We start from the raw sequence: 19440 nt of genomic DNA on the forward strand, positions 1-19440 counted from the left end.
AATTTTTTGTAATGTAACAACAAATTCACGGTTTTCGGACATAAAATGTCATCCGAATTACTTCATTTGTCTTGGCTCGGTTATAAGTTATAACGTAGATGCACTTGTATTTTTTTTAACCTCCGACCCAAAAAGAGGGGTTCAGGCGGTGAACGCGGTAACGCGCGTTCACCGCCTGATCAGCGCGTGTCATGTGAACACCGTAAGAAAAATTAACGCGCGTTCAACGCACGTTGAACGCTTGTCATCTGAATTAAGATAGTAAACAGTAAACACATAGTTCCCTAGGCCTTACTGAGCACAGGTCTCCTTTCCGAAAGGGAAGGGCTTAGGGCCCCAGTGCGGATTGGGTCTTCACACACCTTTGAGAACATTATAAGGCAAGCAGGTTTCCTCACGATGTTTTCCTTGATCGATGAAACAAGTGATATTTAATTGATTAAAACGCACGTAGCTCCGAAAACGTCCTCCCAATAGGAGGCCCATCTAAATCACTACTCTATTTAATTATATTTATGTTGCGCCTCCGTAATTTATAGGAGCACAAAAACTATTTTATCAATATTAAAAATTGCGTTACATAAATTGTAAGGCGCATGGGCGCAGATAGCATGAAATATACACCGGTCTTGCTTCTTATAAAACAACTACTTACAGTTTATTTTTTTTTTATTAAGAAAAAGTTAGCGCTTGACTGCAATCTCATCTGGTGGTAAGTGATGATGCGATTTACTGCGGCTAACCTGGCGCTCCCATAAATGAAAAAGCCAAAAAAAAAAATATTTTTTCATATCTTAGCATGTCGGGTATCATTGTTTAGAGCTCATTGAGTAGATAAAACAACTTTCTTTCTGTCCTGAGGCATTCATAATTAGAAATTCCTAGTGAAACTGTCCTAAGCCTCATTCTGATACCTAAACTAGGAAATCCCGTATCTTAGGAGCCAACTGCTTTCCTAAACATTATCTGACGCTCATAAATAATGTTTACAATAATTATAATCTTACTTACAGTATTTCTTTACATTTTAAGTTAAGTTTTACAATGTAAATTGTAAATATTATAATATGTATGTACATATAAAAGTAAAAGCTGTCCGACTGACTGACTGATCTATCAACGTACAGCTCAGTTACTAGACGGATCGGGCTAGAATTCAACATGCAGATAGCTATTATGACGTAGATATCCGCTAAGAAAGGATTTTTGAAAATTCAACCCTTAACAGGGCTCTCTCCGTCACTCGTTTCTGCTCGTTTCATACAATCGTAGTTCCAATTTCATTTGAATATTAAGCAACCAAAGTCCATGAAATTTTGCAGACATATTCTAGAAACTAATATCTGTGTCTGTGGTGTTTTAGATTTTTCTAAAAATATGTAGTTTTAAAATTACAGGGGCTCAAAGATTTGTATGAAAATTTTTGAGACCGCGTAACTTCGAAACCGAATATTCTAACAGAAATCTGGAAAACCACAGACATAGATATTAGTTTCTAGAATATGTCTGCAAAATTTCATAGACTTTGCTTGCTTAATATTCAAATGAAATTGGAACTACGATTGTATGAAACGACTGACGGAGAGAGCCCTCTTAAGGGGATAAAATAGGGGTTTGAAATTTGTGTAGTCCACGCGGACGATGTCGCAGGAATAAGCTAGTTTATTATAAAAATAAGACCAGTTAAAATATTAATAGCTATGGATATGGACTTAATGCGTCAAGGAGATCATCAAAAACCTTCGACCTTGAAACTTTTGAAAAAAAAACGGCCAAGTGCGAGTCAGAGTCGCGCACTGAGGGTTCCGTACTCAGGTATTTTTTCCAACATTTTGCACGATAAATCAAAAACTATTATACATAAAAATAAATAAAAATCTGTTTTAGGATGTACAGATAAAGCCATTTCATATGATATCCCACTTGGTATAGTTGTTTATTTTATTTTGAAAATTGAAACACATTTTTTTTTAAATGATGTAACCACAAATTCGCGGTTTTCAGATTTATTCCTGTACTTGTGCTATAAGACCTACCTACCTACCAAACATGATTCTAGGTCAATGCTAGGATTGGTTTTCTTGACAGATACAGGACGGACGGACTGACAGACAGACTGACAGACAGACAACAAAGTGATCCTATATGGGTTCCATTTTTCCTTTAGAGGTACGGAACCCTAAAAATGTCGTACAAAGAATAAACCGAGAGTGCCCCGGATACAGAGCCTTCAGAACTAGCATTACAACAATATTTCACCGTAACATATTCAGCAAATAGAGGGCAAAGAGAAAAGTTTATGAAACAAATTTATGAAATGGATCAAATGGCTCGGAGGCCAAGTAAGGAAGCATTCAGCTTGTGCCCTGAGCCATAAGCTTGGCGAGAGAAAAGAAAAATAAGTCAAAGTAAAATCATTTATTTATTTAGAAAATTTTATTGCACACACAAACATATTATATACAGAAATCATTAGAAGAAACTATACTAGATGGTGCAAAGGCAGCCTTAGTGTATAGATTTAGTGACCAGATAGTATTTGATATATCGTGTAAAATGTCAGCACAAATACCCGTCTACGGAACCCTAGGTGCGCGAGTCTGACTCGCTCTTGGCCGGTTTTTTAAGTTAGTTGATTATAAAATAATTCCAATAATAACAAGTATAAATTAAAAATATATAACACCCCCGACGAGTGAAGGTTACAGTAACTAGAAAAGAGCTGATAACTTCCAAACGGCTGAACCAATTTTCTTGGATAAAATAGCTACCTTCAAGAAACCTTTCAAACAAAAAAAAAAACTAAATTAAAATCGGTTCATTTGTTTAGGAGCTCCGATGCACAGATACACACGTCAAAGTTATAACACCCCTCTTTTTGGGTCGGGGGTTAATAAAAAGTGTATTCTTTTCTTTAGGGATGTCTCAACGAGTGCAGACCTCATAAATCTGATCTAAGTACAAAAAATTCCAAGACAGGTATCGAATTCGGGCCTCCCATTCATTACGACCACAGCGCTCATCTCTAAACCAGAAGGTCGTCAGAAGTTGTTGAATTTCATAATATTGTTTATTAAACACTAGAGAATGCCCAGACTTCGTCCGCGTGGATTTAGGTTTTTAAAGATCCCTAGGAACTATTTGTTTTTTCGGGATAAAAAGTTGCCTATGTCAATTACAGGGACGCAAGCTACCTCGGTACCAAACATACAAATCGGTTAAGCGAATGGGTTTTTGGGAATCCCGTGGGATCTCTTTGATTTTCCGGGATAAAAAATAGTCTATGTCCGTCCCCGGGATATAAGCTAAACCTGTACCAAATTTCGTCAGAATCGGTTAAACTGTTGGGCCGTGAAAAGGTAGCAGACAGACAGACACATTTTCGCATTTATAATATTAAGTATGGAAGCATGGATAATATTGTAACATTGTTTATTTAAGTCGTAGGTATAATACCGAGGCAGGTACGTAGAAGCGTTCCCGAGTAAGTAGATATATTTATCTATACAATATATTGGTAGTTCATAAATATTTATAGAATTGACTTCATGGATAAGTTTATTATAAAATGATGGAATTTATTTATATCTTACATAGGTCTATGTATCTTAATAAGTATTACCAACACTAATGTGCGATCTTAGAATGGTCATTATCTGATACCTATACTTAAGAGCTATAAAATAATAATTTATTGTTAATAAAGGTGTAAAAAATCTGACGTTTAAGTATAGAGTCTTACTTTTTTGATATTTTCTTCGAAAAAGTATTACGAATCACGTCATGCATTGCCAGACACAGGGTCTTGGCAACTCCCTGCCAGAAGTTTAAGGGTGTCTGGCAGGGGATTACCCGTTGCCACGGTACTTTTACGTAAGATTTTTTATACCTGTTATCTACCAAAGCCACCTTGATCCAAACTTCATAGTTGCTGATAGTTCCTCATGTGTTGGGAACAATACGTAGAGTAACTTACAGCTTTCATAAAATAACGAAGGTCTGGCACGCGCTGGCTCTTAATACATTACTGTACTTACACTTAGGTATTAAATACTTAGAATAAATTATTATTGTTAGTAAAATGTAAATAATATAGGTATGATGCTGTATGATATTGCTTACATTACGTTGCTGTAAAGAGTAAGTAAACAATATTTTAGGGTTCCGCAATCCGAACCCGAAGGGTGCTAACGGGACCCTACTACTAAGCCTCCGCTGTCCGTCTGTCAGCGGGCTGTATCTCAGGAATCGTAATAATAGAGAGTTGAAATTTCACAGAGTGTCTATTTCTATTACCGCTATAATAACAAATAATAAACAACTAAGATGGTGAATTTCAAAATGGCCCCCATGCAAATAAAGTTTAGTTATCAAATTGTAACTAGAGCCACGATTCATTCAGCTGATGACAACACCACAACTAAATGACAAAGAATGTCCTACATCCAGAACATTGGATATAAATACAATACAAGGCAGGTTCTTTTATAAAGTTTAGGGTCAAATCTCAATGTGTTAGGCGCAACGCACACCTACAGAATGGAGCCGAGGCAGGCCGAGCCGAGCCGAGCAGCATTTTTGCTTAGCTTTATTTACCTTATTTAACCTTTATAGCGGCACTCTATTGCAAAGTATAAAGTAAATAACTGAGTGTTAGTTAATTTATTTTATTTTTTTAGAATTAGAAAAATCTTTATACTTACTTAAGTGAAAATCGGTAGGTGCAGTGCAGCACAATACATTGAAATCCTGATCTTAAAACTGGGAAAGGCCGTACATAGTGGTCAGTGCCCTCCCAAATATTGATAATAATTATTGTCTAACTTCTAGATCACTAACTATAACAAATTAAAATAGTTCAGTAATGTGTTGAGTTCTTCAATGATTAAGTACTTTATAGACTTTTTAACACGACTGAAAGACGGACAATAAAGTGATGCTAAAAGGATTCCTTTTTTCCGAAGATACAGAACCCTAAAAAAGAACTATGTTAGTTCTTTTTTAGGGTTCTGTATCTTCGGATTAAGGATTTTTAAGACATAGTTAACGAGTTAAAAATATTGCTTTCTGAATTTAGTGACTAACTCTGTAGGGTGTACTCTGTAGATGTGCGCGAACCTTAGGTTTTAGCAACAGATTTAGAATTTCGGTTAGGTACATTGTTCATGTGAAGTAGGGAGAGACTGATGATGGATCAGAAACTATTAGAAAGGTCTTCTAGGCAAACGCGCATCATTACAAAGCCAACAAGTCGACTCGTCCATGAAGGGTTCCGTACCGTCATTCAATCAAAAAATAACACTTTTTTACAGATTTAATTTTCGTGGCGGTCATTTTGATTTTTATTTTTATTTTAGAAATACATATTCTGTGAAAATCTCAACTCCCTACCTATCGGTTTGAGATACAACCCGCTGAATAGACGGACGGACAGCGTAGGCTTAGTAATAAGGTCTTCTTGGTGTACGGAACCCTGAATTAGTTAGTCCATGCCGTAATATACTTAAGAAAGTAGGTATCCACTTATTATATCATGTTATTAAAACAACATCCTTTGCAACCTGACTCTAAGAGTCAGGGTTGTTTATACGGTTTTATAAAATGATTCCAAAGAGTTCTTAGATTTACTACTACATTAAACAAACATAATATGATAACACAATAGGGATGTTGCCTATGCCAAAAATAAATTATTACTCAGTAGGTAAAATCCACGTCTTTTTTTAGTTTTAAGTGTAGTATAGGTAACCATTTTTAACCGACTTCCAAAAAAGGAGGATTTTTTTTTATTTTTTATTTTTTTTTATGTATGTTCCCCGATTACTCAAAGACCCCTGGACCGATTTGGATTTTTTTATTTGAAAGGGTATACTGTGCAGTTGGTCCCATATAAATTTGGTGAAGATCTGATGAATATCTTCGGAAATGGAGAACAAAACTCCTCAATGGATAAGAGCAAATTGCTCGCGATCAGTGTAATAGCTTAGTAAACAGTAGGGTTTTAACTGGGCATAGCATATTATAGTACAGTGGGGCCACTAAAAATTGTAAAATAAAAAAATTTCAAAGAAAAATAAAACCGACTTCAAAAACCAAAAACACTAAAAAGTAGAAAATAATTTTTGTTTAGCTACACGTGTAATGTACCTAGGTATGAAGTCGGCGAGCTTCACTCTTGGATTTCTAATTTTGTTTTAATATGCTCGCTCGACTTCATACCTAAAAAATATTTTCTACTTTTTAGTGTTTTTGGTTTTTGAAGTCGGTTTTATTTTTCTTTTGATTTTTTTTTATAAATTAAGCTCGCATAATATGCGCGTGTTTTGACATTCGATAAAAAGTTTCTGATTTGTTAGACACATCCCTATTGACGAATTTCATAATGACAAAGTTGCATGATTAAACAATCTGTTTTGTATTCAGCAGCCAACAAGGTAGGTATAGTATAGTGTATTAATTACATTACTTAGGTACCTATTGTACTAGCTTTTTGCCTGCGACTTCGTCCTCGAAAATATCATGAAAAATATTGAATATCGCGTAAGATCTGCGGCATCTCTACAATGTTACTCACAAGGAAAATATATCTAGCTAAGAAGATCTAAAAATTTTGCTGTAGGTAGGTACCTATATCTACTTTGGCACAGCAAAAATTTCAAATCCAGAAAGCTAAAAAGGAGCAAGACGAATTACTGAAACACGCTAGTATTATCAAGTGAACAAGGAATAAATTAGGACTCACTACTTACCTCACAGAATTGAAAATAAATGTAGAAGTGGTAGGAGTATGAGCTTGTCACCGCGCAGAATATGATGAGTGAATCATCAGTAAACATATATGTAGAAACAGAAATAATAAAATACTGGCTGATGCCCGCGACGTCGCATAAATATCATATGCTGAATATGAAATCTGTTTATAGTTTTCAAAGTCTGCCAATCTGCATTTGGCCAGCGTTGTTACTGAGATTTCTTATTCTGAGAGAAGACCCCGTGCTCAGAAGTGGGCCGGACTATACTTTTACGAAAAAGTGAAGTTTGCGATACCTTGACTCGATCCTAATGAACAGCAGATTCTATTTCTATTACTATTTATGATTCCATGGTTACCAGGCACCATGCAACTCGGTCCGCGTTTTCTTGGCCAAGAAATCTCCAAGAAAGCATGCGCTTTTAGAATGTCCTTAATACTAGCTTTTATCCAACTTCACATCTCTTAAATAACTTTAAAACTATTAGATATTTAATTTAAAAAATATAATATCAACAAACCCTTTTATTTGATATCACATGCTATAGCACAACGATATCAGAAACGTCAAAAAAAGCCTATTCAACTACATATTAGTTTTCAGTAAAACCTACAGGTATCTAATTATTGTATAAATCGTGCAAGGCATACTGGCTGCACTTCTGCACTGGACAGCCGGGCTATGCCGAGAGTTGGCCATATCCCTAAGGGATAACTCCCGGGAGATGTTAATACGACAGCTCAATTAGACCATTTCACTTAACAAATCTAGTGATATCATAGAATACTGAGCATACTTTATGAAATGTAACGACAGGCCGAATGACCGACTTATTTCTTCACGAAAATACTCTAGCGGTAAGTAGGATAAATATAAGTCTGCATGGGGTCGGGATGATCAGGATATCGCCAACTCCCGGTTTATGACATTTCCCTGCGACATATATATTATTTATACGTAGCTAGACTACATAGTAGTAGTTTTTCAAGGTCTCGCGTGGTCTTAACAAAAATATATGTAGTAAGTAATGTGTGACAAAGTAAACAATTGAACATACACATGATCGTCAAGTTATTGCTATAAATCTAAGTTAATTGCCGCTTAATGCCGACTTATGAAACAAGATCTCTACGACTATTCGGCCACGACTATATGTGACTACACCGAGCGCAAGTGCAGGTATAGAGCGTACGATTGTCGGATCCTACAATCGTATATGTTTGTGTGAACGCGTACGTTGAAATACTTACTGTTGCTTCCGAATCAGATCTTACAAGAATCAGTGGTGGCTCGCTTGGTGGCTTGCTTTTCCTGCATGTTTAGCAGTAGGAGGGCGGGCGGTCGAATGCTGCATGTTGCACTATACAGATTTGTCTGGTTTAGCGGATTATAGCAAATTAAGCTTTTGGTTCCTTGTATAAAAATCAGTTTCCGGCAGTGTGGACTTAGCCCCCCTAAGTCCACACTGCCGGAAACTGATTACTCCTTAACGCCAAATGACAACCGATTTGGTTGAAATTAGAAATGGAGATAGCTTATACTTACCCTGATTCCAAAAAAAGCCGCATCAATCATTATGACCATCTCAATTGCTGCGTTTGGCTGAATTTATGGATTTTTTTTGCTCCAATGCGTTAGCAAATTTAATAGCGACAGAGTGTTGGCCAATCCGAGTTAATTGTGATCGTCCCACTGTAGCTGTCAAACTACCGCGATGGAAGGAAAATCAAATTCTAAAGTGTAAAGCCGATTGCTTCCATCTTGGATGAATGATTACCATATCTCTATGGCTTCCATGCAACTTTGTCACTAAGGAATTCCTCAATTGTTTATATCTGACTCAAATGTTTATTCAGTGGCAACTCTGAGAACTCTTTACTAACTATACCTATTACATTCCATTTCCAACTAGCTGATGCCTGAGACTTCGTCCGTGTAGATTTAAGTTTTTAAAAATTCCACGGAAACTCTTTGATTTCCCTAAGTCCTAACACCACTTTTAAGTAGTTTTTGGCTTTAACATTTCGAAGCTCAGATAATCTAGATACGCGTCATTTCGACCAGTCAGAAACAGGAAAATATTCAAAAGAAATTCATGAAGGAATGAAAAGTAAGAGCATGTCCATCCAACAACCCAAACCACTGGAAACAGAGGCTTTTTTATTCAGACACAAGGTAGCCCTTGGCTGCAATCTCACCTGGTGATAAGTGATGATGCAGTCTAAGATGGAAGCGGGCTAACTTGGAAGGGCTATAGCAGTTCAATCTCCTGTAAAGTTGCTAATTTTGACTTAAAAGTAGGTAAGTAGGACTTGATGTAAAAACTTAAGTGATGGTATGTTACTTGCCTACACCCATACAAAGAATCACGTCTATTCAACGTTGCGGCGTGATTGAAGGACAGACTAACAAGCAACTAACAAACACACCTTCGCATTTGTAATATGGGTGGTGATTTTTATGAATTAACGCGAGGGCCCATGCGCTTGGTGTGCACATACCCATTCACAAATCACTGACTTAACAATGACTTGGCTGACTATCATCAACGGTCAATGCTCAATAGAAATATATCAGAATCAGTCGCCCACTGTGCTTTATCCTCGCTAGTTGATAGTTGATACACCTCTGGTACAGGACGCCATTATAAAATAATATTTACAGAAAATCGCGAATACAGTGTCAATAGGTACCTACTCTACTAACGGTTGTTCGTAAAATCGTAACGCAGTGTACTTATCGCGACACTGATCAATTTTTTTTTTATATTTCGATGAACTGACGTCATTTTTAACAGGTAAATAGATTTAATGCTACATCGATCAGATAAAATAATTGAGATTTAAAAGATGCGGTGAAGTTACTAATTAATTAATTAATTTTGGTGATTCGATTTAAGGACATAATAGGTATAGCTATTATGTCCTTACTTATTATATACATATACTAAGTATCACCACCGAATTAATTAAGTAGCTAACATTTCACTTTCAGGATTCAAGTGATTAAAGTGAGTGAACTTTTAAAAAATTATATAAAAGAAGAAGCTTCAACTCTTTGTTATTTACGTACTTAATAATTACCACGATGGACAACCTTGGTTTCGACTGGGACGAGTTACTGCCGAAGATTTATGTAAGGGACGAGGAGGATACGCCAATGGAAGTTGACGAAGAAACCGACTACACAAGAAACGTTAGAAGGTAAAAAATACTACTTTTCTATATTATTCTCTGATCGTGTGGATTTAGGTTTTTTCTTTGATTTTTCGAGTTAAAAGTAGCCTATGCCCGTCTCTAGAATGCAAGCCATCTCTGTAGCAAATAGATGATGCCCGCGATATTTAGATTTTTCTAAAAATATCTAGTTTTAAAATTACAGGGGCTTAAAGATTTGTATGAAAATTTTTAAGACCGCGTAACTTTGAAACCGAATATTTTAACAGAAATCTGGAAACCCACAGACATAGAAATTAGTTTCTAGAATATGTCTGCAAAATTTCATGGACTTTGGTTGCTTAATATTAAAATGAAATTGGAACTACGATTGTATGAAACGAGTGACGGAGAGAGTCCTCTTAATGTCGGAACCGTCGACTTAATTCAGGCTGTCACATAAGAGCGGTTACGCACTGCATCCGATCCGAATCCGTGAAAATGGGGATAAGTATAAAACTCGGACGCAATAAAGGTGATCGCACACCTGCCCGAGCCGAACCCTTCGAAGTTCGAACGAGTCGGACGCAACGAATTTTAGAATTCTGTATATGAAATCTCATGAAACCTCGCACACTTTCGATTCGGACGATTCGACGCGGAGAAGTGTGCGTAGTTTCATGAGATTCTATAATACACATGTAATTCAAAAATTTCGTTTCTTTCGGCTCGGATAAGTAGGCGTTCATCTTTATTCGATGTCTGATCCTAATCCAAGCTATTCAGAGGACAGCTTTGGCATATCTACCTCCGTTCTTCCGATGTTTTTCCGAATTGGAGACTCGCGGATGATGGACAGAAATTGGATAACGGAAGTTGGGTCTAATGCGTAAACTACTCGTATCATACAGATAATAGGTACCTACTACTTCGAATCGTATTTTCATGGATCCGGAGACCGGATCAGAAGCAGTGCGTAACCTAGCATTTTTTTTTGAAAGATTTAACTTGCAAAAAACTTACGGTTAATTAGATTTAACTCCATCTTTGTAACACTGCTACAACTACTTAAGTTTGTATCGTGTTCTGGAAAACTCACTTTTCCACTTTTCTCACCATTTTGTTGTACGTAATATTACATACGTACATGAAATAATATTGCCGCTTTCACTAGATGGCGTTAGATACTTAGTTTTAGAAAAAAATTAAACCAACGCGGCAAAGCCACATTATATCATCTGAAAATAAATATAGTTAATAATTTTTAATTGACATAATTAATTGACTATTAGCGCTATTTTTAAAGATTTAAGTTGGAAGTCAAACTTTTGACATTCGAATGCAACGAAGTGAAAATCATAAAAAATTAGCAGCCTAATCATTAAATTAGTAATAGAGTCTAGAGTCACTAACTCATAACTTTTGTGGGCATCATCAGTCTAAATCAGAGAATTTGAGGTGAATTCTAAAATGTGATTCTAATTTTAAAATAACAGGTGACATTTTTCGGTGTCGCAGATTTTGAAAAATTTACCACAGATTATATTATGATATAGATAGAATATTATGAAATTCAGTACAGACTCTAACTACTCAATCTACAGTTTTGGTAATTACTATGCTTTACCTTACTTACCAGTCACAGCATATAAGTAACTAATATTATAATAAAGAGCATATTATTCCTGATTTCTTGCTCTGTACTCACTCTAGAGTTTTTTGTACCGTGCTCTACTAGGCACGGAGTTAGGAATTCATAGAGCATTATAATTCTTGGTTTTGTAGCCCGTTCTACTCACTTGACAGTTTTTGGACCATACTATAATACCAGTCACACAGTGAGGAATATTAAAAAGTATATAATTCGTGGCCCGACGCGGCTACGACTGGACAGTTTTTTGTACCGTACTCTACCAGCCACAGAGTGAAGAATATAATATAGAGCATATTAATCCTGATTCTTTTGCCCTCTGTACTCACTCTACGGTTTCATACCGTGCTCTACAAAGGCTCTACTAGTCATGGAGTAAAGGATTTATAAAGCATTATTATTCCTGATTCTGTGGCTCGTTCTACTCACTCGACAGTTTTTGTACCATGCTCTACCAGCCACAGAGTGAGGAATATAATAGCATATTAATCCTGATTCTAAGGCCATCTGTACTCACTCTACAGTTTTTGTAACATGCTTTACAAAGGCTCTACTAGTCATGGAGTAAAGGATTTATAAAGCATTATTATTCTTGATTCTGTGGCCCTTTCTACTCACTTGACTGTTTTTGTACCATGCTCTAACAGCCACAGAGTGAGGAATATTACAGACTATATTACTCCTGATTCGTGGCCCGTTCTACGCACTCGACAGTTTTTTGTACCATGCTCTACCAGCCACAGAGAGAGGAATATTACAGACTATATTACTCCTGATTCGTGGCCGTTTCGTGGCCCGTTTTACGCACTCGACAGTTTTTTATATCATTCTCTACCAGCGACAGAGTGAGGAATATTACAGAGTACCTACATTACTCCTGATTCGTGGCAACACTGCCTGCGTGTTCACTACTCTGTACAGCATTCGCGCATGCGTCGTGAAAACGGCCGGAAGTTATTCTATGAAGTTCGCTCTGAGAGCTGATTCTATCATACGACGTCGAGCTCCGCAGAAGTCAATGTTTATGTTGAGTGAACAGTGAAGTGTACAGTGTCTGTTTTCTCAAGAATCCCTTAAAACGTGCAGTTTTCCAAAACATTAGGACTGTGATTGAACTCTAGGTAAGTTTCTCTCAAGTTTGTCTAAGTTTCTGATACTTTTGTCCGCCTGCATCGAACTGCATAACGATTTAAGTGTTCACGTAACTTACTGTAACTATATAGAGATTTGCAAACTTTATATTTTTATGATTTTTGTTGCCTTGCTTTTTTAATCACCCTGAGCCGAATTAATCTATGTAGCAGCTCCTAGTCAAGTATACATGCCCCTTTTCCCCTTTTTTATCTTCCTAAAACAGATTTCTTTTAACTTTCATTACAACTAGCTGTGCCTGCGAATTCGTGTGGATAAAAGATTTTAAAATCCTGCAGGAACTCTTTTCCAGGATAAAAAGGAGCCTATGTCTTAATTCAGAGTTTAGGCCATCTTTATTCCTTTCAGCCAAATCTGTTCAGTCATTGTAACAAATATTAAAATGTAATATATTGGATTTAATGGGTTTTAATTTTTTTGCGCAGTATCCTAATTCTTTTTCTAAAATTGAAGTAGCCTAAATTATTCCTTTTAACATTAGCTATCTGCCAGTGAAAGTCAAAATTGGCCCAACTGTTTCAGAGATTAGCCGAAATAAACAGACAGACATACCAAATTTTAACAAACCAGAGATGGACATTAGCTACTTTTTGTCCAGATGAATCAGACAGTTCCCACAGGATTTAAAAAGAACCTTAAATCATCGAATAAGAATGAGACCATATTTTAGCGGGCCGCCTAATTTGGTTTAGATTAACAGTAATAATCAAACTTTAATATATTTTCCATCTCTACATTTTTCCTTTGCAGTATATAATATTTACTAGTTAGTTTAGTATTAAAAAAGCTGTGCTAGCCTAGTCGTTAGGCCTTCCCACCGGTCGGTCGGGGGTTCAATCATTTTTCAGAGTTATGTTGCGTTTTAAGTAATTAGATATAACTTGCTATATTGGCGAAAGAAATAAGAGGCACAAGGCATAAGCCAAACTTGTATGCCTGAGAGTTTTCCATTGTTCTCAAAGGTGTGTAAAGTCTGGCAATCTGCACTTGCCTTTCCCATTCACTTGGCAAACCCTTCTCATTCTGAGGAGACTCGTGCTCAATAGTGAGTTAGTGTGATGGGTTGGTATATTAACTAACTTCATGCAGTATTTAGTTAGTCAGTTTAGTAAATAGATTCAACATCAGTGTTAGTTTGGTTTGGATCCTATCTGGCATCTTCTTGCATGGCATTTTTTTCTTCTTGGTGTGGCGGCTGTGCAGAGCTTGTCCAGACTCTATATCAGTTTGACCGCTGCCAATATATTGTGATCACCCCCATTTTACAGTTCTCTCCATCACTTATTGCCGCCAGGAACAGTAGCAGTTTAAAATATGGATCCCATGATCTATGCTTTGACCATTTCATCTTCAACTAAACTAAAGCAGAACCCTATAAGTAACACAACGTTTCCGACCACAACATTGGAGGCCCCTTTGATTTATAATTTAAAAAATATGGATCCCATAGTCTAGGCGAAAGCCTCCGCCATCTCTTTCTACTTCTTACATACTTCATACTTCTAGCATACTCGTATATCCATTCTTTTGCATCCTGTCACTGGCGTAGTGGTGTGCACTGGTCTTATAAGTGGCAGGAAAACGATTTGGGAATTTATTATATTTGATCTGGTGGGGGCCACAGCCATGTCTGCGACTTTGTCTGAGTGAATTTTTTAATCCCCCTTCCTGGGGAATTAAAAAAAAACTCTATTCCTATATATAAAGTCTATGTCTTAAATCTGAGTTTAAGCTACCTGCACTCCAATTTTCAGCCAAATCGGTTTAGTTGTTCATGTCACCAAGCGAAGCATTCCTCTACATGCCTTTAGAAACCATTAAGGTGTGTGTCGTGTGGATTTAATACAATTATCATACCCCTTCCAAGTTAGCCCGCATCCATCTTAGACTGCATCGTTACTTACCACCAGGTGAGAGCGCAGTCAAGGGCTAATTTTAATGGAATTCTGTAGTAGTTCTTAGGTCCGTTCATATTCCTTTTGCCTTATGGTCTAGTCTGTTTCGTGACTCCATTCAACTCTTATCCCTGCACTTAGAAATGGTCCACCCATTTTTTTTTTTCAAAGAATATTATTAGCCATGCTAATCATGACTTCCCCTCCAATTAAGCGTAAAGCTAGGCTCTAATTTGCCATTGCCATTTTAATTTTTAAACATTTTCCAAGACTTTCAGGATATTAGCCCTCTTAGATTAATCTGGCTCTGAAATCACCAAACTAACAAATTAACTGCTTTTTAAGCAATTTTTAGCAATTAATTTTGCTTTTCTTTAAGAGCTCCGTTCACGTCCGACAATGGATGACCGATTTGTTTCGGCAAAAAATGAAACATACATATTTACAATATTGAAACGCACACGTCCTAGAAAAAGTCGGTCAAAAAATGTATGACAAAAGTCGATTATCGGACTTACAAAAAGTCTGACGTGGGCGGAGCGCCTTATGCACGCCTTACGCCTAATATTGCACTTTTGTTTGGGGCCGTTCCTATAAGCCAATGCATTTTATATAGTACACGACACGACAGACGTGCTGGTGTGCGGGGCGGCCCCCTTAATACCCGGATTGCCATTTAGACCTGTCGTGTACTATACATACAAATAAGAAAGTACCTATATAATATCATAATGTATACATATAATATATTATACTGGTGGTTTTGTACATCTAGTGTACTCTTTCAGATCAGAAGCAGAAGAGTCGAACGCGGAGAGTAATAACGGTAATCCTATAAGTATGCCGACCACCAACTCAGAAGAAACAGCTCTACTAAGGTAAGTTTCTTCTTAGCCTTCGGATGGAAGAAACGTTTGTGTCACTCGTCGCGAGAAAGAATTTAGGCAATAGCTGTTCTATTTGGCGGCCAAAACAGAACAGCTGTTGGCCGCCATCTTTTATCGAGGTCGTCAAATTCAGAGAAAATGGCTCTATTGAGGCATAGTTCACTCTGATTGATCTCAAGTAAAACTGCCGGATTTTACAGTACATATGAAGTGTATAACAATTTAGTGGAATATATTATATATTTGACACGAAAATACGAAAACTAAACGGCTTTTATTTCTATAGAATTTTATGCTGAATATAAAATCCTTTACTATATTAAGGGTACTCGTAAGTCGTAATAAATGCGGAATATTTTTATTTTGAACATTTTATTTCAAAAAGTATTTTCAAACATACTTGTGAGCAAAATCTAACGTACCTATTACGTTTGTGATATACAGTTATGAAAGTACTTACATACTTCTTTTTTTTATTTACTATAGGCAAGCGCTTGACCACAATCACACCTGATGGAAAGTGATGATGAAGCTGTCAATCTAGGACTTCTAAACAATCTAAGCGCCTGTAGTTATTATATCGTTTTGAAGTTGTCTGTAGTTATTAAATCCCAAACTTTGAAGTTTTGCTCGAAAATGAGTTCAAAATCGTATTTATTATGAACTTTAGACAATTTCAGACAGTTTCAGTCCATTTTGCTTGGAAATTTCAGATTTGTATCCATCATTATCATTATCTCAACCCATCGCCAGTCCACTCACTCAGGTCTCTCAGAATGAGATGGATTTAGGTCATGGTGTACCACGGTAGCCACATATAAAACACATAGTGTTATAGTATGTGACCAGCGCGGACATATATCTTGTACTAGCCGATGCCCGCGACTTCGCCCGCGTGGATTTAGGTTTTTTTGAAATCCCGTGGGAACTCTTTGATTTTCCGGGATAAAAAGTAGCCTATGTGCTAATCCAGGATATTATCTATCTCCATTGCAAATTTCAGCCAAATCCGTCCAGTAGTTTTTGCGTGAAGGAGTAACAAACATACACACACACACACACATACACACACATACAAACTTTCGCCTTTATAATATTAGTGTGATGATGGTATGGAACCCTTCGTGTGCGAGTCTGATTCGCACTTGACCGGTTTTTCCGTTTTGATGCAGAACCCTAGAAAGCAATCAGAGATAATTACAAATAGCGGACAGTGAGTGAGGTGTACACGACACACGTACTTACCTAATTGCATTATCCGTCCATCGGTAATGCAATTGCTATTGTTTTGTTAACCCCCGACCCAAAAAGAGGGGTGTTATAAGTTTGACGTGTGTATCTGTGTGTCTGTGTATCTGTGTATCTGTCTGTGGCATCGTAGTGCCTAAACGAATGAACCGATTTTAATTTAGTTTTTTTTGTTTGAAAGGTGGCTTGATCGAGAGTGTTCTTAGCTATAATCCAAAAAAAATTGGTTCAGCCGTTTAAGAGTTATCAGCTCTTTTCTAGTTTTCTTGTAGAAAAGAAGGTTAGATAACCGTTAGGTTCTTAATATTATGTCAATTGACAAATGTCAAGCTGTCAAGATGGACGTTGCCTAAATACATAATTATTTATTTGAAAATGATGTTTTGGAAAACTCAAATACTTTGGATCGTCGGGGGTGTTATAAATTTTTAATTTACACTTGTTTTAGTACCTACCTACTGTAGTTAGAAATTTTCTAGGAAGTAATTCAGAATAGTAGAACCTTCATCATCTCCATCGTCAACCCAACGCCGAACACTACTGAGCACGGGTCTCTAATGCTTAGGCCACATTAAGGTTAACGTCAATGCCAACAACGCCATAACTATCGCGATAATCAACGCGTTAAACTGAGTGGCCACACTTCAACGGTTAACGTCTAATGCCGATTGAATTGTGGTTAAAATCGTCTAACGCCAAACGGCACTGAATGCCGTTGTAAGTTGATCGTGACTACACCTACGGGAAACGCCGTTGAACATCACGTTGCTGGCCGACCGAGACAACAGAATGAAAAGGATTTGGCTATAGTCTACGGCCAAGTACCATTATGGAGAACTCTCAGGTATGCAGGTTTCCACTCGATGTTTTCCTTCACCCTTAACAGGGCTCTCTCCGTCACTCGTTTCATACAATCGTAGTTCCAATTTCATTTGAATATTAAGCAACCAAAGTCCATGAAATTTTGCAGACATATTCTAGAAACTAATATCTGTGTCTGTGGTGTTTTAGATTTTTCTAAAAATATGTAGTTTTAAAATTACAGGGGCTCAAAGATTTGTATGAAAATTTTTAAGACCGCGTAACTTTGAAACCTAATATTTTAACAGAAATCTGGAAAACCACAGACACAGATATTAGTTTCTAGAATATGTCTGCAAAATTGAATTGGACTTTGGTAGCTTAATATTCAAATGAAATTGGAACTACGATTGCATGAAACGAGTGACGGAGAGAGCCCTCTTAAGACAAGTAATATTTAAAAGCTTAAAACACACATAACTCCGAAAAGAGGATAGAACCCGTGACCCGAATATGAGGAGCACGTCTTTAACCACTAGGCCACTAATGTCACGGCTCGTACTTAGCTAATTGCATTATCCGTCCGCTATTGTTTTGTGCTAACTTCTAGGACTGTAGTTGTAAATGTTCTGAGAAACAATTCTGAATATACTCTACCCACGGAGAGCAGTCAGTATAAAGCTCTGTCTTTTACGTAATCCCATTGATAGAAACTATTAATTGGTTGGCCACTCAAAATGGTTAACGCCCACTGAATTATTATGAACTAGCCGATGCCCGCGACTTCGCCCGCGTGGATTTAGGTTTTTGGAAATCCCGTGGGAACTCTTTGATTTTCCGGGATAAAAAGTAGCCTATGTGCTAATCCAAGATACTATCTATCTCCATTCCGAATTTCAGCCAAATCCGTCCAGTGGTTTTAGCGTGATGGAGTAACAAACATACACACACACACACACACACACACACACACACACACACACACACACACACACACACACACACACACACACACACACACACACACACACCCCACACACACACACACACACACACACACACACACACACACATACAAACTTTCGCTTTTATAATATTAGTGTGATGTGATATGGAGGAATTATGGATATGGATAATATACAGGTATATTAAACAGGAGGCGCTCTTCTTAACCACTAGGCGAAGTGGTTAAGAAGACCGCCTCCTATTCGGGAGATCGGGGTTTGATCCCAGGCACGTACCTTTAAATTTTCGGAGTCATGAGCTTTTTAAGCTATTAAACATCATTTGTTTTAATGGTGAAGGAAAACATCGTCAGGAAACCTGCATGCCTGAGAGTTCTCCATGATATTCTCAAAGGTGTGCGAAATCTGCCAATTCACACTTGACCAGCACGGTGGAGCTATGGCCAAATGATTCTAATACTAGAATAGAATAGAATAGAATAGATTTTTATTCAAATAAACTTTTACAAGTGCTTTTGAATCGTCAAATAATTTACCACTGGTTCGGAATGCCGTTCCTACCGAGAAGAACCAGCAAGAAACTCGGCGGTTGCTCTTTTCAATTGTTCAATTTACAATAATATTAATAATAATATTAATACTAGATAATATTATAGAGGCGACTAAGGGAACTGGGGAACTGATCAACATCCAAGTTCCCCAAAGCTCGGCGCGCTGGCCGCAAACAGCCTCCTCGGGGACCTGAGTGGACCCCGAGTGATGTAACCACCACTCACCCCCCCCCCCCCCCCCCCCTTTTATATGATGGATAATGGAACAAGGAATAAGCGAATAGGGCCGCTGCCTGGGGGTCGCCAGGGCGCGCCTGGAGCTGGCGCTGGGCGTGGCAGCATGCGGGCCGCCAGTGCCACCAGTCGACCGGCGCTGTCACCTA

The 19440-nt window shown here is 37.4% G+C and overlaps 1 protein-coding gene across 4 annotated transcripts in view; it reads left to right on the forward strand.

The window, feature by feature from the left end:
* Positions 1-9352: 9352 nt before the first annotated feature.
* LOC123880704 (protein NDRG3-like) overlaps positions 9353-19440 on the forward strand; it is a 73594-nt gene continuing 63506 nt past the window's right edge. For 3 of the 4 annotated variants that reach the window (XM_045928986.1, XM_045928987.1, XM_045928988.1), the window contains exons 1-2: positions 9353-9549; positions 9747-9955. In XM_045928986.1, the coding sequence (XP_045784942.1) occupies positions 9840-9955 (116 nt within the window). In that variant the 5' untranslated portion in view covers positions 9353-9549; positions 9747-9839. Of the gene's footprint in view, positions 9550-9746; positions 9956-12501; positions 12680-15393; positions 15484-19440 lie in introns of those variants that run through there. The other variant, XM_045928989.1, reaches the window with a different exon arrangement.

The sequence above is a fragment of the Maniola jurtina genome, chromosome Z (assembly GCF_905333055.1).
Source record: "Maniola jurtina chromosome Z, ilManJurt1.1, whole genome shotgun sequence".
Lineage (NCBI taxonomy): Eukaryota > Metazoa > Arthropoda > Insecta > Lepidoptera > Nymphalidae > Maniola > Maniola jurtina.